This window comes from Mytilus californianus, unplaced genomic scaffold, assembly GCF_021869535.1.
Source record: "Mytilus californianus isolate M0D057914Y unplaced genomic scaffold, xbMytCali1.0.p SCAF_47, whole genome shotgun sequence".
Classification (NCBI taxonomy): Eukaryota; Metazoa; Mollusca; class Bivalvia; order Mytilida; family Mytilidae; genus Mytilus; species Mytilus californianus.
The window spans coordinates 1,263,308-1,290,578 of NW_026262698.1; the positions used below are offsets into that span (position 1 = coordinate 1,263,308).

The window sequence follows — 27,271 nt, forward strand, 5'->3', positions numbered from 1 at the left end:
ATCACCGAGGTAGATTTTAGCCACTGCCTGTCAAAACAGGACTCAATTTGCATTCAATTTTATTTAAATCTTAGCATGCACAATGCTATATATTATTTTCCTACTACACTGTACCATCATAATTCACAATAAATACCAGTAACATTCTTAATATCAACATTAAAGATCCCTGTCTGTTTATTATTACATTTAAGTACATCATTTTTTTTTTTATTTTCTATCGCCCTTCTCCATGGTTAGAGATAAGGGTGGAGTTTTGTTTTTAAACTATGACCCTGCAGTATATAATTTAAGACATTTGTTATATATGTTGACGCCTAGTGCACTGTTGTGTATGAGGACAATAAAGCATTAAATTAGCGATTATAAAAAAATCAATTGACACACATTATCTCAAAATTTGTGTTATCTCAAAAGTAAAATTCCTGTCCCGATTGATAAATTTGCATAATATTTAGTAGTGAAATATCAAATTATCTCGGTCTGTCAGATCACATTTGAGATAACAAAGAGTGGACTGTATTTAACAAATTATATATGTTGCAGAAGTTATCAAACTGTATTACATCAATGTTTTTTTTAATATATTACCTTACCAAATTTTGACCTTTTTTTTGATAAATATTTTTAAAATGCTAGTATGATTTGACTGAAAGGCTTTTAAAAATGATAATAATCAGCAAAACTGATTAGATGGATCTCTTTGGTATGCAAGTATACATTCCAACTTCAATGTGTTGAAGACTGGAAAAAATTAGGGTCTATTATCAGTATTTCTAACTCTGCTGAGTTCATCTTGGTTGATTTGAAATCTCAGTTTAGGAAGAAAAAAAACAAAACAAAAATTAAGCCTTGTGTGTTGAAGTTTGAAGTAAGAAATTGAAAAGAAAAAGATAAGGAAATAAAAAGCTTTTTCGGCAGGTGACCTAAAAATTATCTTGATTGCTACAAAAATGGTGACACATTACAACTAAACTTTAGAAGATTTAGAAGGTATTGTTTGTGGGAATATCAATAATAGAATCCACAATGCTGCATTTCTATCATAATTTAAAAATTTGATGCAAATAGCAAATAGCAGTCAAATGCAGCACTATAATTTGCTGAAACTAGTAAATGTTAAATTCTTAATGAAAATGGATGGTATATAATTATGTCCAAAGTAAAGAGATCAGTTCAATGAGATTCAGTATGTTTATGTTACAAGTGGGAGAATTTATTTATTATTTCTGTGAATGAAAGCTTCATGAATTGCATTCATACAAAAATCATTCATCAAAAATAACTACAGGATTTATAAAGATTGTAAAATAATATTATTACTATCTTTTAAAAGAGTAACTATGTTACTAGTCAATGATATTTAAGTATGTGTAAGATTATTCAAGCGTTTTATTCTTTCAGAGAATATATTTGGAGCAGATAAATAACTATAGTAGTCAGTCAACATTAAAAGTATTTTCTATCAGCAAGATATAAATGTTGCTGACTTTTTACAACCTTAATCAAAGAACAACCTCATCTTATATACAACCCCCTCCCCAGTATCTTTGTTTTCAATGCAAAGTACTTGTTTGTTATAAGCAGAAACAAGTATTAGGGTTAAGTTATGGTAAAAATATAAATTAATGTTTTTTTTCTTCATATCTTGTTCTTAAACAGGACAAAAATGAACAACATGAAGCATTGTATTTACTAATCTTTCATGATTGATATCAATGGAATCGCTACACTATGTGTGTGTACTGGGAATCCACAAAAGCATATTTTCAAAACAGTTAAAGAAATATAAGGATTAAACGCATTTTTTTTTAAAATTATTGGTGTGTAAACTAGAACAATTCACTCACAAATGTTTGTGAGTGAATTGGGTCTAGTTTACACATAATGGACATACATTTGTTTTATGAGTGAATTGGTTTAGTTTAAACATGTTATACATGAACAAACTCCAGAAAAATTGTGTTTGATCCTGAATAATGTGAACTGTGATTGTTCTCTTTTTGTTGCTTAAAAATTTTATTCTGGGGACTTAAAAGGATTCTTTATGGCCTATCTTGTTCAAACATTCTCCTCTAAACAAGTACACTATTATATATATATATATATATATATATATATATATGCATTTACACATGACATATCTTTACAACATAATGATATTTCTTTCACATTCTCAATTCACAATAACATATAAATCTGACAATAAACTTGTATATGTTGTTAACAAAATTGTAATAAATTTTATCCTTTCAATTTTTGGAAAAAAATAAGGAAATATGTTTTAAATTTCATCAATTTCAAAGTTGAGAACACTCAAATATGATCCTGTTTTTCATACAAAACTCCAAACTCAATCAATATTTCTTTCAAACATTCACTTCATACAAAATTTTAGCATGTGCAAATACTTTGTCATTAGCAAAACTTATGGGAATGCTTAGTAATAATTAAATTAAGAGCTATCCGAGTATCTCATTAAAATGGATGCAACCTTCATTCTTTCTATGAGCAAATGCTCATGCAACCATAAATGACCCAGACTTATGTCCAAAAATAGAATTTCCCTTCTTACCCCAATTTTCATTTAAAAAAATTAATCTGAATATATATCGATGTTCATACACAGATAATAATGACAAATAAGCACAGCACATTTCATAAGGTCTAAAAATATCACAGTTAACAACTTAATAATTTAATTTATATAAATATCTATGACAATGCCATTGCAAGAAAATTAAAACCTATTTTTCCTCCTTAAGCAAAAACACTTTTCAAATTAAGCTGGAAACTGCACCATGTAACTTCGTTTAATTAAATTTTTGTTTCTTTCTTCAAGATGTAAAGTTTAATTTATTTTTTCACTCTATGTCTAACTTTGTCAGTGTTATAAAAATAAGAAGAAAAAAAAAAACACATCTACTGGTCAAATTCTAAAGGAAAGTAAAAGTAACATCATCCTTTACATTATCTGTCAATTGTGTTATTGATAATATGAAATTTGCTGAAGGAGTAATTTCTACTTCCACTTAAAAATAATCAGATTAACCTGTATATCTTACAGTTTGACCCCAAAAGATGAAAGTTTTGAATACCGGAGCTCTGAATATTAAAATGTGTATTGGAGACCCTATAATCTTCCAAAACGAAAAGAAATTCTGTCATGGCATGAGACAGTTTATCCTAAAGTAAACATAACAAATTCTGTTGATTTTGCATAAAATACAAAAATTAAATAGACAACCAGAGGGCTTTTCATCCTAACATCAACAGATCCATTCTTAAAAAATTAATTTTGGTTTGGCAGATGAGTGAAAGATAATATCCTGCTTATGATAATACTTTTTTTAGTTTTTCATTATTACCTACATCTAGAGATTGTAATTTATAAATAAGAGAGAGATTTCAGTTACATGGCATAAGTTAGTTTAATCGGCTCAAAATATGTAAAGGATTTTATATACCTTTTAATAAATTTACAGATATTCATATATAAATAAATTTGGTGTATTTACTGTCTTCTGATTGGTTAAAAGTATTACCTTTATTTTCAATGTTGTCAATTTTTATGGCGACACGCCCACTTTGACGGTTGTGTATTCATACGCCAACATGTGTGTACGTTGTTATTGTTAATATAAATAATATAGAAAGCTCTTTGAGCCTTATTTTTGATAGAAATTTATTTATAATGAATGACAATAATTTATTTTGAATTTATTGAACCATAAAATTAATTTTTGACTCTTCACATTTTACATAATCCGCTTCGCGGATTATTCAATGTGAAGAGTCAATAAAATGCTTCGCTGGGGCGCAGCTTGATACGACCGCAGAGGTCGAACCCTGAACAGTTGGGGCAAGTATGGACACAACATTCAAGCTTGATACAGCTCTGAATTTGGATTGTTATTAAATATTTGACACAGCATAGGTTTCTGACACAGAAAGAATGTGGTCTAAGAACTTGAATTTTTTTAATTTACCTATTGTGGTCCAATGTCCAAAATCAAAATACATGGTTAGATTCAGCATATCAAAGAACCCCATATATTCAATTTTTGTTAAAATCAAACAAAGTTTAATTTTGGACCCCAACTTGGACAAACTTGAAAACTGGGCCCATAATCAAAAATCTAAACACATGTTTAGATTCAGCATATCAAAGAACCCCAAGAATTCAATTTTTGCTAAAATCAAACTAAGTTTAATTTTGGACCCTTTGGACCTTAATGTAGACCAATTTAAAAAACGGGACTTAAAATTAAAAATCTAAATACACCGTTAGATTTGGAATATCAAAGAACCCCAATAATTCAATTTTTGATGAAATCAAACAAAGTTTAATTTTGGACCCTTTTGACCTCAATATGAACCAATTTGATAGCGGGCCCACAAATAAAAAATCTAAATTCATGGTTAGATTCAGCATATCAAAGAACCCCATATATTCAATTTTTGTTGAAATCAAAAAAAGTTTAATTTTGGACCCCAACTTGGACCAACTTGAAAACTGGGCCCATAATCAAAAATCTAAACACATGTTTAGATTCAGCATATCAAAGAACCCCAAGAATTCAATTTTTGTTAAAATCAAACTAAGTTTAATTTTGGACCCTTTGGACCTCAATGAAGACCAATTTAAAAAACGGGACCCAAAATTAAAAATCTAAAAACACGGTTAGATTTGGCATATCAAAGAACCCCAATAATTCAATTTTCGATGAAATCAAACAAAGTTTAATTTTGGACCCTTTTGACCTCAATATAAACCAATTTGATAGCGGGGCCTACAAATAAAAAATCTAAATACATGGTTAGATTCAGCATATCAAAGAACCTCATATATTCAATTTTTGTTGAAATCAAACAAAGTTTAATTTTGGACCCCAATTTGGACCAACTTGAAAACTGGGCCCATAATCAAAAATCTAAATACATGTTTAGATTCAGCATATCAAAGAACCCCATATATTCAATTTTTGTTGAAATCAAACAAAGTTTAAATACTGGACCCTATCTTGGACCAACTTGAAAACTGGGCCCATAATCAAAAATCTAAACACATGTTTAGATTCAGCAAATCAAAGAACCCCAAGAATTCAATTTTTGTCAAAATCAAACTAAGTTTAATTTTGGACCCTTTGGACCTCAATGTAGACCAATTTAAAAAACAGGACCCAAAATTAAAAACCTAAATACACGGTTAGATTTGGAATATCAAAGAACCCCAATAATTCAATTTTAGATGAAATCAAACAAAGTTTAATTTTGGACCCTTTTGACCTCAATATGAACCAATTAGATAACGGGGTCCACAAATAAAAAATCTAAATACATGGTTAGATTCAGCATATCAAAGAACCCCATATATTCAATTTTTGTTGAAATCAAACAAAGTTTAATTTTGGACCCCAATTTGGACCAACTTGAAAACTGGGCCAAAAATCAAAAATCTAAATACATGTTTAGATTCAGCATATCAAAGAACCTCATATATTCAATTTTTGCTAAAATCAAACAAAGTTTAATTTTGGACCCTTTGGACATTAATGTAGACCAATTTGAAAACTGGACCCAAAATTAAAAATCTAAATACACTGTTAGATTCGGCATAACAAATAAATAAATGTGATCAAAGATTTTACAAATCTAATGCGCCATACTGTGCAATTAAAGATTACTTCTTGAAATTTTTCAATATTTGAAATTTGAAAAAAAAATAATATTTGAAGAATAATTCTTTTTAATTTCTGAAATCTGAAATGAGAAAAAATTGGCCCCCCACAATTTCTTTTTATCCCCCCCCTTTATCCCCAAAAAAAATTCTTTCCCTCAAGATATGGTCATAATCTCAATTCAAATTTCCAATGGAGTTGGCAACCATAATTACCCATTTAAATTTACCATAGTGCTAACTTAATCTATTTTATAATAGAATTAATAAAAATATAGTGTCAAATCTTTCATATGGATTTTTTTGTAAAAAAAAAAGATGAAAACATTTGCAGATATTTTTACTGGTCTTCCTTTATAAATATGCATTTCTTTAAACATAATTTAAAAGCAGTGTAAGGGAAGTAACCAAAACGTTGTATTTGGATTACCTCCCTTACACTGTTTTAGATTATCTTTATTGTTCATTAACCATTACTTTATACATAATTTAAAAGCAGTGTAAGGGAGATAATTTCAATGATGTATTTGATTTATCTCCCTTACACTGCTTTAAATTATGTTTTGTACTAAAGTATTTGTCCATTAACCAGGACAACCTTGTTTTTCCCCCTTTTTTGCCCCTAATTCCTAAACGGTTTGAGCCATAACCCCCCAAAGCAAATCCTAACCATCCCTTTGTGGTATGGAAACTTGTAGTATAATTTCAGAGAGATCCATACACCGTTCCACAGTTATTGTCTGGAAACTAGAAAATGCTCATTTTTGGCCCCTTTTTGGCCCCTAATTCCTTAACTGTTGGTACCATAACCCCCAAAATCAATCCCAACCTTCCTTTTGTGGTATTTAACCTTATGGTCAAATTTCAAAAAGATCCATTCACTTAAACTAAAGTTAGAGTGCGAAAACCAATATGTATTCGGACGACGACGCTGGACGACGACGACGACGCCGGACGACGACGACGACGACGACGACGACGACGCCAACGTCATACCAATATACGACCACAAAATTTTTTTGCGGTCGTATAAAAATTAATTTTATGGTTCAATAAATTCAAAATAAATAACAGTCATTCATTAAATATTTGAGAAATTATTTCTAGAATTTTTAAGTTGATATGACATTTATAATAGAATGTGTATTATACACATGTACAATGCAAACACATAAATACATTTTCTGTACATTTTACACATTGTTCAAGACAAATCTAAATATTAGATCAATATTGAAAACTATCACAATATGATGTCATGTCATTGAGCATGTTTTCATACAGAAATTTTCCTATACAGTCTCCATTCAACCCTCCCAAGATATGTGCAATAAATAAATAAATAGTACAAATTCATTTGCTATGACAATGATGGAGAGTTAGACACTTGATGCTGTTGAATGTTGTCGTGTTGCTGGGAATCGTTGGTACTAGTAATGTAAAAAGTCTGTGTCGAATGCTGCTGACCCGGTACACGTAGACCTGTCAGTGGGAATGTCAAGGACACTGGCTGCATGGACAGTTCCCCAGGAGCACCAGACTTGGCAATATTCAATGGCTTAAGAGCAAGCTGTGTGGTGAAGATCTGTCCACCACAGACCTGCTGACTGTTTGATGAGGCTATAACAGCATTAGTGAGAATGCCATGCTGAGGATGGATTGACTTGGGTTTATGATGCACCACACCTTGTGGTCTAGGGTTGGATTTGTCTGAAATTAGAAGAAAATATAATTTTAAAAGCAAACAAAGTTAGACTTAAACAATAAGCCTTCCTAATGTCAATTGATTCTTTACTTGATTGACACTTCAGTTTACACAGATTGGTAGATTTCTTGATTCTTAACCCAAGTATGTTGACAACTAGAGCTAAAACATAATAAGCAGAAAGTACCTGTCCAGTTTGTCAAGTAACAGCAGTTGGTTACTAATTTAGTGAGAAAAAAAAATTCATACAAAGTGAACATTCTGTAAAAGGGATTTTTAAAATCATTATCTTGTACCAAAGATAATCATGATAATTGAAGAGGTCATTTTTTGAGATATATGCAACATGCAATTCATGTTGTTCAGTCTTTAGTTTTCTATGTAGTGTTTTGTTTACTTGTCATCTTTTGTTTTTGCCATGGAATTGTCAGTTTCTTTGACTTGTCAGTTTTGAATGTCTTGTCTCTTAGAAATTTTAAATTCATTACAAAATCTTGATATTTTAGGCCATTTCAAAGCACTCTTCATAAGGTAAAAATATTTGGACCTGCCTCATTCTAAAATCCTTGTGTGAGGTTATCATGTGAAACAATAGGTCTTTCAATGTTGCCACTTTGATATCAAAAGCTAGTTGTTCTGTCATGTTTATTGTGTACTACTACTGATAAATATTAGATAAAATGTGAGTATTTTCTGGTTCTGTAGCATCTTACAATATCAGTATGCAATCAAGTTTTATTAATCCCAATACAATTGAACAATTTCAGACCACATCCAATTTATTTCTATTACTATATTGTTCTTTCTATCAGTGAAAAAGAAGAATAAGTGAGCAAAAATTTCTGTTTTACCTTCAAAATATGATACTTCTGATTCAGAATGTAATTAAAAATAAATTGCTTCGCCGAGCCCAGCTGGATACGACTGCAGAGGTCCAACCCTGAACAGTAGGGGCAATATTCGCGCTTGATACAGGTCTGAATTTGGATTGTAATTAGATATTTGACACATAAAAGGTTTCTGACACAGAATAACTGTAGTCAAAGAACTTAGAATTGGTTATATGATTTGAATTTATATTAAATTTTTTGCTTTTGTGCAATACACTTTGCTGTTGCAAATTGACCCCCCTCCCCTCACAAAAAAAAAATAAAAATTTACACCGCCTTTTTTTTTTGCTTTTGTGCAATACACTATGCTGTTGCGTAATGACCCCCCCAAATAATATTTGAAGAATTTTTCTTTCAAATTTCTGAAATCTGAAATGAGAAAAAATTGACACCCCACAAGTCCCCCCCCCCCCCCCTTTTTCCCCCAAAAAAATTCTTTCCCTCAAGATATGGTCATAATCTCAATTCAAATTTCCAATGGAGTTTGCAACCATAATTACCCATTTAAATACATCATAAAAGTCTTAAAATAGAAAATGACATACATAATCATGGCTAAAATCATGGCCCCTTATTCCTAAACTGTTAAAACCATAACCTCCAAAATCAATCCCAACCTTCCTTTTACAGTTATAAACCTTGTGTTTAAATTTCATAGATTTCTATTTAATTATACTAAAGTTATTGTCCTGAAACCAACTGTCTTTCGGACGACGCTGACGCTTGATACCAATATATGACTGCAAAATTTTTTGCGGTCGTATAAAAACTTAACATTGAAAATTGAACCACAAAAGTGAGGTCAAGGTCAAATGATACCTGCAAGGCAGACATGTACACCTTATAATCAATTCATGGACCATCAAAAACTAAATTGACCAAAAACTTTTAACCTGAAGCGGGACAGACAAACAGAAGCACAAACCGAAAAACATAATGCACCTCTACTATTATAGGTGGGGCATAAAAACACAAAAACTTAAAATTGACCAATGAACCATGAAAATGAGGTCAAGGTCAGGTGATACCTGTTAGATAGACATGTACACCTTACAATCATTCCATACAACAAATATAATTGACCCACTGCTTATAGCACTTGAAAAACAGAAAAAACACAAAAAAGTAACATTGACCATTGAACCATGAAAATGAGGTCAAGGTCAGATGAAACCTGCCAGACTGATATGTACCCATTACAATCATTCCATACACCAAATATAATTGACCTATTGCTTATAGTATTTGAGAAACAGACTGAATCATGTAACTTTAATCCATGAAATGAGGTCGAGGTCAGGTAGTTATCCTATTACTCATAACAAGTGAGAAATTCACATGACAAAAAAACTCAAAATTTTTTTTTCAAGTAGTCGCTGAACCATGAAAATGAGGTCAAGGACAATGGACATATGATTGAGGGAAACTTCGTAACATAAGGTATCTGCATACAAGATGTGAAGCATCCAGGTCTTCTACCTTCTAAAATATAAATCTTTATACAAATAGTTTACGCCATCGCCGCAGGATAGTAATACCTGTCTCGCATACTGCGACTTTCATCACAGGCGACACAACCACAGACTGCCTGAACTACTCACTTGAGAAAAATTGGGGTTGTTTTTTTCTACAGCTTTTTGATGGCATTCAGGTTAAATTAAGGGAACTAAATGATATTATTCATTCACATGCTTTCCACTTCATGAAAGACCAATGAAATGATTTGTAGAACTTAATTTGAATGCTTCAGTATAAGTTTTAACAGTTACTATATATATATCCATTTCTGTTTAAGATAATATTCATTACATTGAAATTTCAGAAAACATCATCTGTAAAGTGCAATAACTCTTTTATGGAGTCAATCAATGCTGCAATACCAGCATCTTTTTTAAAATCTTGTTTTGCTGATCATTTTTGTTATTTAATACAGTTTCTGTCCGTCTTTTTAACAAGCAAAAACAAATTAACATATCAGGACAAAACCTCCCATAAGGAGCCAGTAAATGATTTGAGTCATATTGGCATTTTTTAAAAAATCTTGTATTGCTGATCATTTGTGCTGTTGACAGATTTTTGTCCATCTAATATTGTTTTCGAGATCAGCAAAAACAGAAAAAATTGTCAAAAATCTTCATTTAAGCATAATAACTACTGTAAATTCAGAAATTATTGCGATGTTTTTATAATTGCGAAAAATGCGACAGGGTTATAATCGCAATAATTTGAACTCGCATTTTGAAATTTTGTATATGAATTAAACAGGATTTTTCTCAATATCGCAAAAATTTAAATCGCATTTTATTCTAAAATGACAAAATCGCAATAATAAATGCACGCAATAATTTCTGAATTTACAGTATTATATCATGTATATTGATCAAATGAATACTTTCAGTTGTTTTGCTATTATTTTAGATCTTGTACTGCTGATCTAATCCTTATCTAAATAAATCTAGGTTAGGATGAGGTTTAAACATGTTAAAAGAAAACATTTCTTGTCAACCTTTTACATCAGAGGATCTGATGAACTAGGTAAGAATATGGCCTGACCTCAAAATTATTCTTTTTAAACTAGTAAAATACATTTTTTTACTTCTCTGATGTAAGGCAAATGGAAATTTCACATTAGCATAATACATTTTTATGGGAAAAGGTCAAAGGAGACATGTTTGCATACCTGTGGATGATAAAACACCATTTGGGACAGATGTTAATGCTACATGACTGCTAACAGCTCCCTGAAATTAAAAATGTTCTCTTGTTAGGTTTAATCTATCAGGTTTGAAAAAGGAAAAGACAAGGTTTGAATACACTGTATATATATCAACAACAATGTATTTCAATACTAGTCATTGCTAGTATTATATCGTTTAAAAATACAATTTCTGATATTGCAAGGAATACAAATGTATTTATTCCAAAAATTTTTTTCTTATAATCTTTATGATCTTTGTTTAAATACTCAGAAAATAAAATTTTGCATTACAAATGCTTATTGCGCTACAGGGTTGGCAAAGTATTACCCAGGCAATACTCCCAGAAACATATATATATACAAGTCTAAATTGAAAACAACGTTCAAACCTATGATTGCGTTATATATTTCATTTTTACATAGTTAGAAAATGCTGACAAAGCAATTAATGTTTGCTACTTATTAAATTGTATACTTACTGGTTTAAGTGTATGTGAAGCTAAAATAGGTGTGGTCTGAGGTTGTGAGACATTGCTTGCTATTGAAACTACTGAACTGTTCGACATGGGCGCAAAGGTAACAGGGGCCAGAACGGTTGTCCCAGGCTGAACACCACCACCATCCACAAAGAACTGAGTCACTGGTATTAAATTACTCTTTTGCAAATTTTTCAACTGCTCAAGGTTCATAATCTTGTTTTTATTGACAATGTTGTGTTGTTGCAACATTTTATCGTCAATAGTCTGTGGGGCGGCAGTGAGATTAAGATATTGACCATTCACTATTGATCCATCTAGTCCTGTGAGGACAAGTCCAATATCCTTAAACAACTGATTGTTCTTTGGTTGTTTGGCATTGTTCAAATGACTTAGAGTTGTACTTGAAAGATTCACATTGGGTATTGCAATTAACGGGGTGTTGGTCTGACTATTGATTGTGATATTTCCCATAAAAGTGGGAGCACTAACTGTGTGCATCGTTGAATTTGAGGATACAGTTTGAACACTGTTTGGTAGTGTTGCTGAAGAAGTTAATATTCCGCTGCTGCTGCGTTTACGTTTGGCACTATTTCCAATGGCATTAATTATAGCACTATTTGTTGCATGTCCGGGGCTTTTTGAACCAGAGTTATCCTTCTGTTTATTATGTTTGCTACCACTCGATGACCGTGACTTGTGTTTAGTACTAGAATTGTCCATAGTATTTAATACTGTGTTAAAATGCTGCACTTGTGGGAACCCAGAAGCATCTACCGGTAATGTTGTTTGAAAATCATAGGGATCCTTGGCATTCATTGAAACCTGAGTATCCTTAGGTAGATTTGATTCAACACATCTTTTCCTGTAACATAAATTGTTAAACTGTATGACAATATATAGGTTTTTTGTTAGCTATCCCAATTGTATTATCTAATGATGGTCATAGGTAGGTGTAATCAGCAAAATTTCATAAATTCCTTTCATATTTTGACATGTATTAGTCTAGTCTGGAGGACGAATAATTTAAAAATCATTTTTGAAAAATATTATCTCATTCTGTTCTATTATTTGTATAAGCTTGGACAATTGTCTCATGAATTTTGCTCCATAATTTGAAATAAATGTGGATAGCGTCCACATGTGGACACAGATGATGCCCTCGCTTGCATATCATATAGTTATAAAGGGACATAACTGAAGAACGGTAAAGGTGACGCTACCCAAATTTGAACTTGATCTGAGTTTTGTGGTAAGAAGCATTGTGTGCAAGTCTCATAACATTTGGTTGAACCTAACTTAAGTAGAGAACAGAAACAAAAGTTTTATAACATTTGGTTGAGACAAACTAAAGTTACAGAAAGGAAACGAAAAATTCAGCAATTTTTATGTTTATAAAGGGACATAACTCAAGAATGGTAAAAGTGTCCCCACCAAATTTCGTACTTTATCTGTATTATGTAGTAATAAGCATTGTGTATAAGTTTCATAACATTTGGTTGAGGCTAACAAGAGTAGAGAACAGAAACTAAAAATTCAGCAATTTTTCTATTTGTAAACACGCATGACTCTAGAACTGTTGTGTATAAGTTTTATAACATATGGTTGAGACAAACTAAAGTTAGAGAATGGAAACGAAAAATTCAGCAATTTTTAAGTTTATAAAGGGACATAACTCAAGAATGGTAAAAGTGTCGCCACCAAATTTCATACTTAATCTGTATTATGTAGTAATAAGCATTGTGTTTAAGTTTCATAACATTTGGTTGAGGCAAACTAAAGTAAGAAAACGGAAACAAAAAGTTTGTACTTGATCTTAGTTTTGAGGTAATGAATATTGTGTATAGGTTTCATAATGTTTGGTTGGGGCAAACTTAAGTTACAGAATGGAAACTAAAAATTTTGCAATCTTTCGATTTATAAAGGAGCATTTACTCAATAATGGTTAAAGTGACACTACCCAAATTCAACTTGATCTGTGTTTAATCAGTGGAAGTCAAAATTAAAAATTGCATTGCATAAAGCATTGATTTTGTAGTTGATTCAACTATAGTCATGGACAAAGGAAGATAACTCCAATTTTAAAAATTACTTGATATTTAGAAGAAAATAAAAAAATTGCAATTTTTCCATTATAAAGGGGCATAACTCTAGAACGGTTAAAGTGACGCCACCAAAATTCAAACTTGATCTGTGTTTTGTGGTAATAAGCATTGTGTATAAGTTTGATAACATTTGGTTGAGGCAAACTTAAGTTAGAGAAGGGAAACCAATTTTGGGACGTACATACGTACAGACGGAAAACTTAATGCCCCCACCGCTACGGCGGGGGCATAAACAAAATTTTTAGGTTTCATAAATAACCATGCTCTATATAATATAAGGAGAACAAAACAACTTTCTCACATATGTTAAACTAAACTTTGAAAAATATTTCAATCTACCAGTAGATTAGGAATCAGTTTCACAATTTCAACAAGTCTATCCTTTCCGAAATAGAACATTCTTAAATTGAGTAGCTGTTTAAGCCATCTCAATCAGGTCACATCTATAAAGCAATACATTAGAATTGAGGGCACTGAATCAGGTCAAATCTACAAAGCAATACATTTAAATTAAGGACACCAAATGTATATTTTTTTTCTGTTTTGTTACTTACTTGGAAGGAGGAGGATTGAGATGTTTCTCCAGAGCACTAAGGAATGCAACACGAAACATGTCTGTCCTTCTACTGAATGTGTAACACCTTTTTCCTCCATTATTACTATGAGATCTAGCACCAAATGTACACATCTAAAAAAAGAAAGCAGAGATTATAGAACGAAGATGAAGATTGAAGAAGATATCTTTTGGCTTAAAGCATCTAAATGTATACATCTAATTGCTTTATTTTTAGTTTCATCATGGGTCATATCATAGAAAAAGTAAGCTCAAATGTGAAAGCTGAAAAAAAAATTCCTTCTGTGTGGAAAAAACATTTGCACAAAACTCTTTATACCTAAACAATGTTCAGTGTTCTCCCCAGGCCGCTATGACTCTGAGGTCCCACAGCACCTTTAAAATATGTTTGTTGTAGCCTCAGCGCTTACAATGGCACACAGTTCCTTAAAAGATAAACCTGCAGCCTGTTGATTTTCTTATTTGATTATGAATTGTTGACAACTTTTTATTTGATCAACTCCAGTCTATCCTTTACTTGTATTTGCCATATCACAGGGTGTAATTGCATAGATTATCATTGAATAGATAAAATGTTTTTCTTGAACACCATTTCAGTTTTTCAGGGTTTTAACTTCGATTAAGGGAAAAGATCAAAATACAAATAAAAAACACTTTTATGCATGGCTTTCCCCGAGTAATTGCAGAAATAAATATAGAATTTTCTCATTGGTGAATAATATAAATATATTTTAATACGACCAATGGACATGATAAAAACACTTGGTAACTTTGCAATACAGAACTACAAATATTTATGAATGGAAGTTGTTTCACATAAAAAAAAAAAGTAGAGCAAACAAATATTTATGATAAAATCATAATGTGAATCAATTATTAGAGTCAGAATAAGAAATTTTGTTTTAGCAAAAAAAAATCGTCTTTTTCATGTTTAAAAAAAAAATAAATCAGTTGTTTCTATTTTTGGTCCTTGCACAGGAAAACTATGACAATAACCAACTCGATGTCAATAGTTAGGTACAGAAATGCAGAAACATATGTATAATGTCACTGGTAAATAATTTTGTGAGACTTTACTTTGAAGAATTTGTCAGGATTCTACCTGCCAAAGAAAGGATCGTGACAAATAAACACGGAAACAATCTTGAAATGTCAATTGCAGAAATTGGGCAGCTGTTCATTTTAATTCTTTTGTTTTAAAAATTTGTATTCCAAAAGTTACAAACTGCTTCATAACACAATATCTTTAGAAGGAGCAGATGCACCAGACATGGACATATCTAAAGCTGTTTAGCACTGTAAGGCTCAAAAGAACAGGATAATATTCTTTTTAAATTACTAAATTTGGACTCTTAAATTGAATTATAACTCTATACTGTGGATTCATTTATTTTCGTGGGTACCAATTTTCTTGGATTAAGGAAAACTTACATATTCGTGGATATTTAATTTCGTGGTTTTGCCGAAGTTTGCATACAAGCTGATGGACAATTTGTCATTCGTTGAACATTTAATTTCGTGGTTCACCTGTATCAACGAAATCCACAAAAATTGGTATCCAACGAATAATAATGAATCCACAGTAAATGGACTGTGATATCAATATGACCAATATGTTTTAAATGTGTGTAAAATGATTATATGTTATTTTATGATAACTCATAAATAGTGTTCTTGTCTGTCATAAAACTTTTAAATTCATACTGTATTTCTGAAGAATTGTTTCGCCTCACAATAGTTCTAAAATAAATCGGGAATGTGTCCATGGGACACAGATGTTGCACCCGCTTGCATATCATATAAAGTTATAAAGGGACATAACTGAAGAATGGTAAAAGTGACGCTACCCAAATTTGTACTTGATCTGAGTTTTGTGAAAATAAGTATTGTGTATAAGTTTCATAAAATTTGGTTGATGCAAACTTAAGTTAGAGAACGGAAACGAAAAAATTCAGCAATTTTTCCATTTGTAAAGGGGCATAACTCTAGAACAGTAAAAGCGACGCCACCAAAATTCAAACTAGATCTGTATTTTTGTGGTAATAAGCATTGTGTATAAGTTTCATAACATTTGGTTGAGGCTAACTTAAGTTAGAGTACAGAAACACATTTTGGGACTACGTACGTACAGACGGACAAGGGTAAAACTTAATGCCCCCTCCGCTACGGCAGGGACATAAAAAAAAAGGTCACACCCTACATATCTTTGCGCCTTCAAAATTTCAGGGGAGAACACTGTTGTTCATGGTATAGTAATACTCACAGCAGCAGGTCTTGGATGATACGGTAGATATATACTCTCCTGAACATCATCATCCTCTACTCTGTCCGGGAAATCTGGAGGTTTCAAATCATCTCTAGGACTTGGAGTGGAAAATGAATGTAAACTAGACAAACTTGATCTGAAAATGAATCATACATCCTACATAAACCTGAATTAATATCAATAACTCAAATCAATTATTTTTTACAAAATGGTACAGTTGTTATGCTCTTATGAAGACATAAAATGCCAGATTTTACAGCATTTTACAATTAAGGGACACTGAGGCAACAAGTCAGGAAGATAATGTTCTTCATGCTATATCTTCAATTCACAATTGTGATACTCAAGTTTAATGCAAGATGATACTGTTGTAAAGCAATATGATAGGAGAAACCACTCATTTGAAAAGAATGAGTTACAGCAGATTTCATTGAGTGTGTAGGGAAAGGTAGAATCCTTGGTTAGCTTGCTTGTTAGCTGAACCGTGAAGTCATTATTAGGTTAGGTAAACTACCCTCCTTTAAGAGTAGACTTGTCCGACAGATAACCAATTTATCTGTCTGTAAGACTAGACTACTTCGAAAGGAGGGTAATATACCTTACCTAATAATGACTTCACGGTTCAGCTAACAAGCAAGCTAACCAAGGATTCTACCTTTCCCTACACACTCAATGAAATCTGCTGTAAACATCACAATTTGTTCTGCCATCTTGATATACAAAGTTAGAAAACTAATTTGTGACAACTAATTTGTGACTTGATTTTTCTTTTTTACATGAGATTTAGCTGGAGACAACAATAAAATTTTTATGACACTGAATATGATTTTTTTTACAGAAGGTCAAAAGAGAAACATAAATTAACATTTTAACATTATAACCAAGGTAATAAACTATTTGTCATATTTTAGTTAACACAATGACAAATAAAAGCCTGAAAATCTCACAGTACCAAATCTTTGCAAAAACCGGACTATCAAAGGATCATAATACTAAACTTACCTATGAGAATGTAAACTGTTAGGTTTAACTGGCTTGAAAATGGGAATATGTGAGTCCATATGTCCAGAAGTATTCTCCTTTTCTACCTTAATCTGATTGTGTTTAATGGGTAAATCTGGGACTGTAGGGGTACCAGCTTGCAATGCTGATGCTCCAGTCAGACCTAAAGCAGCAGCTTGTTTCATCTCTTCTTTCTGTTTAAGCAACAGTTCTTTAGCAGCTCTATGCTCTTTCAGTAACTCATCAAAAGGTTTCCTTCTTCCAGCAACTTGTCTTCTCTTTGAAATAGCATGTGTCTGAAAACAGAATTTTCAATTAGAAATGAATCCTGTTTTTTTCCTTCAATTAATACAAAATGAAGCAAGTGACCATTACATTTTGCATAAAGTGCAGAAGTGCTTCTTGCTTAAACTGTGAGTGTCACTTGCGTTTATTTCTTAAATTTTTTTAAAAACACAGCATTCAATTCTTTTATCAGCATGATCAGTCTGAAGCCTGGAATCAGATGTCGAGTGTCTTGTGTTGATATGTTTGGGTTTTTTATTACTTATTTTGCATTTGCTTTAAATTTTCAGATCTAATATAATCTGTTTTACTAACAAATTAATATTTTATGAATCTTCTTCAGTTCTCCCTATTAAGGTGTGCTTATATTTGATAATGTTAAACCTTGCAGATTTCTCTGGAATATTCTTCGGTACATCTACCCTATTCTCTTTCATTTATATTAAACATACAACATAACTGAACATTTTTTGCCAAGGAAATAAACCTTTCATAAGAAGCAGTTAATGTTGGTTATGGTATTCAATTTCTTGGAAGGTGAACTGTCCCGTTGAATAAATACAATACTTAAGTGTCGTCTGTGGAGTTTAAATTTCACCTTGAAAAACGATTAATGTACAAAAAAAATTACAGTTAAGCTGTATCTATCAGAGTTTTTAACTTGATTTGGAAAAGCAAGCCAAGTTTTCAGACCTGTCCAATAATATAAATAGTTTAATGTACCTTGCAGGTGAGTGACCTTGTACAGGGTTTACTATCTTCTCCATTCACACCACAGTGTTTATTTGGATCATATTCTCGATCTGAAAAAAAAAAAAAACACATTAAAAAAATATGTTTGTTTTTCAACTCAACTGAACCTTACTTTCAGTTTATATTTCTATCAATATGATTAAAGCTGTTGAATATTTGTATTTGTAAAAATCATTGTTTTGGTGCGACTATATTCTGGGCCTCTGGCATGGCAGTAATATCAAGTTATAATTGTTGAAAAGAATGTATTTAAAGAACTTATTATGTTGTGCCATCACAAATGATCCAATATATAATTAAATTATGAGATAATATTATCCATTTTATAACTTTGTTGTCAATTTCATTATGTGTTATGAATATATGAATGTATTGTGTATTGTTGTCATTGTTTCCCTTTATAGGAGTCCATAACTGGAAATAAAAGAACTTTAAACGTGTACACAAACTTTATGAAAACTGGTACCCAATCCCATTGAGTCTACACGATAGATACAAGATTTTAAATATGACTTTGTACCTTTACATGGTATACATTTATCAGACTTCACAGTTGATCGAGGGTACTTTTTCTTGCTGCTGCCACTTGCACTGCCAATACTGGTACTACTGCTAACACTGCTGTTTAAACTGTGACCACTAAAACTGTTTAAACTTGTACTACTATAACTATTAAGACTTGTATTACTAAAACTATTAAGACTAGTAACACTGCGACTGTTCATGTTGATTGGCTTTCTATCACTTAATAAGTGACTTTTCAAACTTGAATTTTCAACATTCGTTTTAGTCCTATTTACAACATTTGCAGCACTAATACTAGGTAATTTTGTATCACTTAAGCTAGACAATTTCTGTCCCTTCAAAAGGGCAGCCCTCTGAAAATTGTTTTTCAAGCAAGTATCACTAACACTGTAAAGACTAGATGAATACCCCTCATCAGAACTTCTATCTTCTATTTTGACTGGATTTAGATCTAGATCTTTGATCAGTTCTCTGTCATAGTCATGATCCTCATCATCTGCCTCTAAGTTCTGAAGATTCTTTATATCAAGATCAGTTTTACATGGCTTTCCAAAGCTCATATTACTGAAATTGATTGTTGCAGACACTTGTGGTGCCAAATGAGTAGTTGTCATGGTGGTAGTAACACATGTGGTTGTGGCTGTTGTCAATGTGGGTGTTGCTATAGAAACAGAGGGAGTTGTATTTGTCAAAAACAATACATGTGTAGTTGACTTTGGAGGAGATATTGGTCTTGAAGTAAAAGTTGACTTGAAATTTGGAGGCACAGTTTTCGTTTTCGTTGTGACTGTCGTTATTGCAGTTAATAGTGGGGGGTTTAGATTTTCAGACTTGGTGATTTTAGCAGATAACTCTGTTTTGGGAGGAGATGGTGTTAGTGCTTTTCTCATTTTTTGTTCACAAACTGAATTCCCATTAGTTAATGGTGAAACATCTTTAGCCACCTTAGATGGGGTCACTTTTTTAACATCCATTTTGTTCACATTCATTCTTTCTACTTTGACTACTGGCATTGTATGATTGCGTTTGCTCTTTTCTGGTCCTTTGAGTCTTGCATTAAGTTCAGCTCCCAATTTCCTTGCATTACTTATAGATGGAGGTATTTCTTTCATACTGGCTTTGGTTGGAACAGACAATCCTTTTTTCACTGAGCCAGACTTTGCTGGTGAGGCCTTTAGTGAGCAATTTGGAGGTAAAGTCTTTGCTTTTGTCTGTCCAGACATTGCACTTGTTTCACAGTGTCTGTTACCTGAAAAATGAAATATGAAACTTCAAATCAATCATGACTACATGTAAAAAATAAACATCAAACGTAAACAAATGAAATATGCAAACAGAGCTGTTTTTTTAAGTAAGATGGTAAAAGGTATTTCACAGACCTGCATTCCTAAGCAAACTGTTAATAACAGAAAAATGCTAGAGAAAATAAAATGTTCCGTGGGGCTCAGCTTGATATGACAACAGAGGTTGGACACTGAACAGTTGTGGAAAGTATGGTGACTACATTCATGCTTGATACAGCTCTGAATTTGGATTGTGATTAAACATTTGACACAGCATAGGTTTCTGACACAGAATAAATTTGGCCAAAGAACTAAAAAAATTGACGTTATACTTTTACCAATCATGGTTTAATATCCAAAATATAAATACACAGTTAGATTCAGCTTATCCAAATACATCAAGTATTTAATTTATCAATTCAATAATGGTCAATATTAGGTGAGTTTTTAAAGGGGTTCACTACAAAAAATATATATATACAGCATTCTGAAAATTAATTTATACAGAATAACAAAGTTCTTCAAAAATTTACAAAAAAAAAACCAATTTCCAAAATATCATTCACCATTAATACAATGTCTTTACAAAATTTATAAAACTTACCTGTAATAATTTTTCAAGATTTATATATAATTTCTAAATTTAGAATTTGATGTTATATCTATTTTTAACTATGAATCTACTAACTATTTCTATTAATTGTGCCATACAGCTCTGAATGTGGATTGTGATTTAATATTTGACATAGCATAGGTTTCTGACACAGAATGAATGTGGTTATGATGGTCTAAGAAAATAAAAATTTGAAATTGGACATTTACCTACTATGGTTCAATATCCAAAATCTAAATACATGGTTAGATTCAGCATATCATAGAACCACAAGAATTTAATTTTTGATGAAATCAAACAAAGTTTAATCTTGGACCCTTTGGACCTCAATGTGGACCCAGTTGCTTACAGGGCCCAAAATCTAAATACACAGTTAGATGCAGCATATCAAAGAACCCCATATCTTCAATTTTTTTTGAAATCAAACAAAGTTTAATTTTGGACCCTGATTTCGACCATCGTGAAAACTGGGCCCAAAATCAAAATTATAAATACATGGGTAGATTCAGCAGATCAAAGAACCCTTCAAATTTATTTTTTTAAAAAAATCAAACTTAATTTAATTCTGTAGACCCTTTGGATCTTTATGTGGACCAATTTGAAAACCAGGCCTAAAATCAAAAATCTAAATACACGGTTAGATTCAGTATATCAAAGAACCTAAAGAATTATTTTTTTATTGAAATCAAACAAAGTTTAATTTTGGACCCTTTGGACCTTATTGTGGTCCAATTAGAAAACGGACCCCAAAAATTAATAATCGAACTACACAATTAAATTCAACATATCAGAGGACCCTAAATCTATATACACGGTTAGATTTACCATACAAAAAAAAACTCAAGAATTCAAGACTTTGAATTAACCCACATTGAAATTGGTCAAGAAATAATCAACTTATACCTGTATAAGAAAAGCATTGTTTTTGGCCCCTTTTTCCTATTTTTAGGGCCATAACCCCCAAAATCAATCGCAACCTTCCTTTTTTTTGGTATGAAACCTTGTGGTACAATTTCATAGACTAAGAGATTCATAGACTTATACTCAAGTTATTGTCCTGAAACAAGAGAATGCTTGTTTTTTGGCCCCTTTTTCCTAAACAGTTCGTACAATAACCCCCAAAATTAAATCCCAACCTTCCTATAGTGGTATGGAACCTTGTGGTACATTTACATAGAGACCCATACACTTATACAAAAGTTATTGTCTGGAAACCAAATGTGTTCCAACGCTGACAACGTCATAACATTATACAACCGCGAAAATTGTATAAAAAACTAGTTTTTGAAGCATTCAATAAATCATGCAAATAAGGCCAATGGACAAATATAACTAACATACAGAACATTTGGAACATAAGGCATCTGTTTACAAATTATGAAGGATTCTGGCCTTGCGGTCATAAAACTTTCAAGCACGATAATTGTACCCAGACGCAGAAATCAACCAATCAAAATACTGGATTTGGTGTTTCGAGCACAAATTTTGTACTCCGAGTACTGAGTAAAGTTTTATGACTGAGGGCCCAGGTTTTTTACCTCTTGAAATATAAAGCTTTATAAAAATAGTTTTGAAATCGCAACAAGATGAGCATTCTTATGCCTCCAATTCTGAGACTTTTGTATCAGGCCAGACAATAACTGATCAGTAGATTTTTCTTTGAAATTTATATGCATTTGATACACAAGTTGAACTAAGATTTTGACCATGACTATGTAGTTTTTTTTTCCATGAAAGCTAAATGCTCTAGTTGTGGTGAAAAGGAAAGTCAAGTATCATCTCCAAACTACCTAGACACACTAGATTGAACATCGAAGATGTATTAGTGATTAACTGGTTATATTCTTGATGCTTGATATACTCTCAATAACATATTGTGACGGTGGTCTAACCACAGGAGCAATTTAACTTTGAATAACCAACAGACTCAAAAGGTGAACTTTACTTACGAAGATGTATGTTAAGCGCTTGTGGCTTTAATACTTTATTACACTTCTCGCACTGCACAAGAAAAAACTCATCCTGTGAAGGACACACTCCAAACAATGCACTATCTGTAAGAAAGAAAACAAACTTTATAAAAAGCAATGGAAAAGATATGTCATCTTGTGGACTACATACTCCATTGACCAAACAATGCACTACATGTATCTGTGAAAATAAATTAATTATATGAAATTCTGTATAAACCTTATACAACAATTACAGATACTGAGAAATTTCAGTAAATTTTCCAAAAGACAAAATTTTAAAATAAATATCTGTTTCTTCCTCTTAACCAACCATATGTTTGACATCCAATACATTCTACTGTCTTGCTCAAATTTTTTTTTCTCAAGAAATAGAGTTTTGAGTTGTTCAAGTTGACTACAATTACTTTCTCTGCTGACTTATTCAGAGGATAAAACTGACCATTATTAAGCAAAAATGGTTGACATATCAATGGAATTCGAATTAGAAGCACATGGATGTGTACTGTAAATTTGGATTGAAAACTAAAGTTGAGATAAAACAGGTGATTTTTTTATTTTTCTTTGAAAGGGAAACAAACAAAAAAGAAAAAGCATGTATATAGATTTAAACAGATAGTAGCTACGATTTTCATTAAAATTATTTTTCTAATCTATATGCCGGATTTTGTACAAAAGGTTTATTTAGAATGAATAAAACCATCACTGTTTACTTTCCAATTAGCATTTAGAAGCTTTTCAACGTTTTACACCTGAATTTAATTTTTGTCTATCATGTCTATAGACAAAAATTCGATGTTAAGCCAACCCTTATTCATATGACCTATGTTGACCTTAACTCCGCAGTTCCCAATGCGCAATCGCAAGTTGTCCCTCGAAGGGAAAATGTCGAACAGAGGAATGTTATTGCGGAAATGAAACGTGTGTTTACAGTTTCTGCGAGAAAAAGAAACAGTAAAGAGGTGCAGACAAGTTATTGTAAATTGAAAATAAATAACGGCGATGAGATCAGTCATTAGAATCATTTACAAACACCCGTCACGCAGAAAAAGTCATTATATAAGCAGTCGACATTACGACGGTTTGCGAAATGTAAAAAACATTTCTGAACTTTTCGAATCCAGATCACATGAAAATAAATCGCAACCTGTTCAAATCATTATTGTCCAAAATATCTTTATAAATTTAAGATGATTTCACATTTAGAAGACATTTAAATCAACTTCTTACAATTTAATATTATTCTTCCGGTGTACCCTGCATGAAGGCCCCAATTCAATTCACAAACACGTGTATACGTTATCGGCATTGTTTTGTCATACAAATATAAAACAAGTGTATAATATCGCCATTGTTGGAGAACCTTGGGTTCGAATAATATGCAGGCATTTGGTATATTTTGTTGTATACATAATTTGATAAATGGTTTCAAATATGTACATTTAATCTAAAGAAATTGTCAAATACGTAAGAAAACAAAAGCACATGTTCATATTTATTTATATCTTGGTCATCTCACTCGCTGTGTCTGCAAAGTTCGGGAAGTAAACCCGATGCATAATTAATGAGATGAAAAGGCACGCTACACGATATTAATAATCAATTATTAACACTTCTGTACTTTATCATGTTTATATAAACATTCCACCAATCTTATTGTTAATTTAAAGTACATATCTTCGATTTTAGCAGCTTTAAAACTTGGTCATAATTTTGTCAAAATCGTAGCTACTATCCCTTTAAAAGTGCATAACTTTGGTTTTGTTTTTTTTTCATATTATTCTTGCAGTGTTAAAGAATGACAGTAAAATGTATTATCTTGGCATGCTTAGTACCAGAAACAACAAAATTACTACTTTAGCCCCTTTGAAAGAACTTGTAAGCTTGACAGCTACAAAGAATTTTAGAAACAAAAGTATATAAATCAATGGTGAATAAATAAGAAACAATACATGAACAGGCTCCAAAATTAAAAGTCAAAACCAATTGTGTCATCTTTTGCTAGATTGTAACCAATGTGAAAAGCACATCTAAAACAAGATGTGTCATCTTTTTTTGTTTATTCTGATCTTTTTTATTTAAAATTGGGATTGAACTACATATAAAAGATTCATAAACGAATCTCCATGTCAAACTACACGTTCCAGTCCATGTGTATAAAGTAAGTTTGACCATCTTTTGTGACCAATGTTATTACCTTCAACATTCAGTTTCATACTATCACTGTCGTCAGTAGCTTTAGATTCAGTGCTTTCACCACCTGAATCTGAAAATATATAAGAATTTATTTTGACATTTGTCAGGGAAATTTTGAAAGTAGAGAATACACTGCCTATGGAAAAGTTTTGAACATTCAGAAATATGCTATAGCTAATGGACAATATATGAATCATTCAAACGATGATATTCTATTCTCACCACTATAAGGTGGGGAAGGCACAGTATTGGCCCATTCGGACCATGGTTGGCCCGCAAAATGCGACGGACTACTGTCCAGGGTCGCCATTTTGCAGTTTTTCTTGTTGCTTTCTGCCAGCCCGAAAACCTCCGATGTTTTGTGACGTCAAAGAGGGTTACACTAATGACTGGACCGAATGACAGGACCGAATGACAGGACCAAATGAAAAATGCTAATAACTTTTTTATTTTTCATAGGATTAATTTCAAATTTCACATATAATAAGATTTCATCATTTAATATATAAATTTAAAAAGAAAAAATTATATTTTTTTTCAAAAGCTTGCGAAAACGTGACCTGACCTACGATGACAATGACAGGACCAATATCGAGAATGACAGGACTAAATGAAAATGCTAATAACTTTTTTATTTCTCGAAGGATTTGTTTCAAATTTGAAATTTAATTAGATTTCAACATTTAATACATAAATATAAGAAAAAATAGAAAAAAAAATATTAAAGCTTGCGAAAATGTGACTTGACCAACGTTGACATTGACCTGACCAATATCGACATGACCTGACCGATGAAAAGTCCTAATGTTCTGTTATTTTAATAACAAAATTAGAAAATTGTTAAATTTTGATCATGAATAACTAAGAAATTACTAAATAATCAGAATGGGGTAATAAACTTGACTTGACCAACTTACGTTGACTGTGTCATAATTAACCGTTATCATGACAAGGAAAGATGACTAATTACATATCTATATGTAAAAGTATTTACTTCAAATTTTTCGAAATATTAAGATTTAAACCATTCATTTTATCAAATTTAAAAACTATAAAAAAAATCCTCCTGATCAATGTTCTTATTATTTTCAAGTCCAGACAAATCTAAATTCAATTCTAAAGTCCAGAATAGTTTAATTCCTATATCAAATTTGTGTATAATCTAAATACTGATTCTGTAAAATAATTTTAACTGTTTTGCTAGCATTCTGCATGACATTTATAGTCATCCCAGGGTACAGGACGAGGACCTAGCTAGCAGTGTACCCCACCCTGAAATAAAGAAAAAATAAGTAGGATTACACATGCAAATAGATAATTAAAAATGTACTTGTAAAAAGAAGATATAAAAACTGAAAACTTTAAATTATAGATCACAATAAAAAAAAAACTACGTCTATGTTTGAAAGCATTTAAATCAAAATTATGTGATAGAAATTATCTTACCTAAAAAATAACTGAAAGGTAATGCATGTAAACTATTATCAAACATATTTACAAACGAACATTTATAGACTTTCGGGAAAATTTAAAACTAAGAAAGATATCCTGCACAAGGCTCGGGCATACCTCAAGTAGTCCGCGAAAATGTTTATTTATTTTTTATGTAAATATTTTAAACTACCAAGACATCCTGCACAAGGCTCGGGCATACCTCAAGTAGTCCGCGAAAATGTTTATTTATTTTTATGAAAATATTAAAACTACCAAGACATCCTGCACAAGGCTCGGGCATACCTCAAGTAGTCCGCGAAAATGTTTATTTATTTTTATGAAAATATTAAAACTACCAAGACATCCTGCACAAGGCTCGGGCATACCTCAAGTAGTCCGCGAAAATGTTTATTTATTTTTATGAAAATATTAAAACTACCAAGACATCCTGCACAAGGCTCGGGCATACCTCAAGTAGTCCGCGAAAATGTTTATTTATGTTTATTAAAATATTTAAAACTACCAAGATATCCTGCACAAGGCTCGGGCATACCTCAAGTAGTCAACGGAAATAACTATTTACTGATATGAATTTAAAATATTAAAAAAACCTATATATGATGCTAATTACTGTAATCACAAACTATTTTGGATTTATCAACTTATTTATGGCTTATTTCACACCTATTGTTTGTTACTTTATAATTGTAAATCAAACGTGTCAAATCATGACCGGTAATGTACAACAAAATTTACAACACAGTTAGATACAATATACTACTATAAATACAATAAAAAGTTCAAGTAACACGGTGC

The 27,271-nt window shown here is 31.6% G+C and overlaps 1 protein-coding gene across 1 annotated transcript; it reads right to left on the reverse strand.

Moving 5' to 3' along the window:
• Positions 1 to 6,771: 6,771 nt before the first annotated feature.
• LOC127700061 (ataxin-7-like protein 1) lies at positions 6,772 to 25,367 on the reverse strand. The gene is made up of 11 exons (XM_052203528.1): positions 25,244 to 25,367; positions 25,023 to 25,091; positions 22,805 to 22,909; positions 18,955 to 20,208; positions 18,405 to 18,484; positions 17,397 to 17,692; positions 16,392 to 16,530; positions 14,109 to 14,242; positions 11,453 to 12,314; positions 10,956 to 11,016; positions 6,772 to 7,390 (listed from the first exon to the last, which is right to left on the reverse strand). Exons 1-11 carry the CDS (start codon positions 25,329 to 25,331, stop codon positions 7,041 to 7,043), a joined length of 3,438 nt encoding a protein of 1,145 aa, XP_052059488.1. The 5' UTR covers positions 25,332 to 25,367; the 3' UTR covers positions 6,772 to 7,040.
• Between the last annotated feature and the right edge of the window lie 1,904 nt (positions 25,368 to 27,271).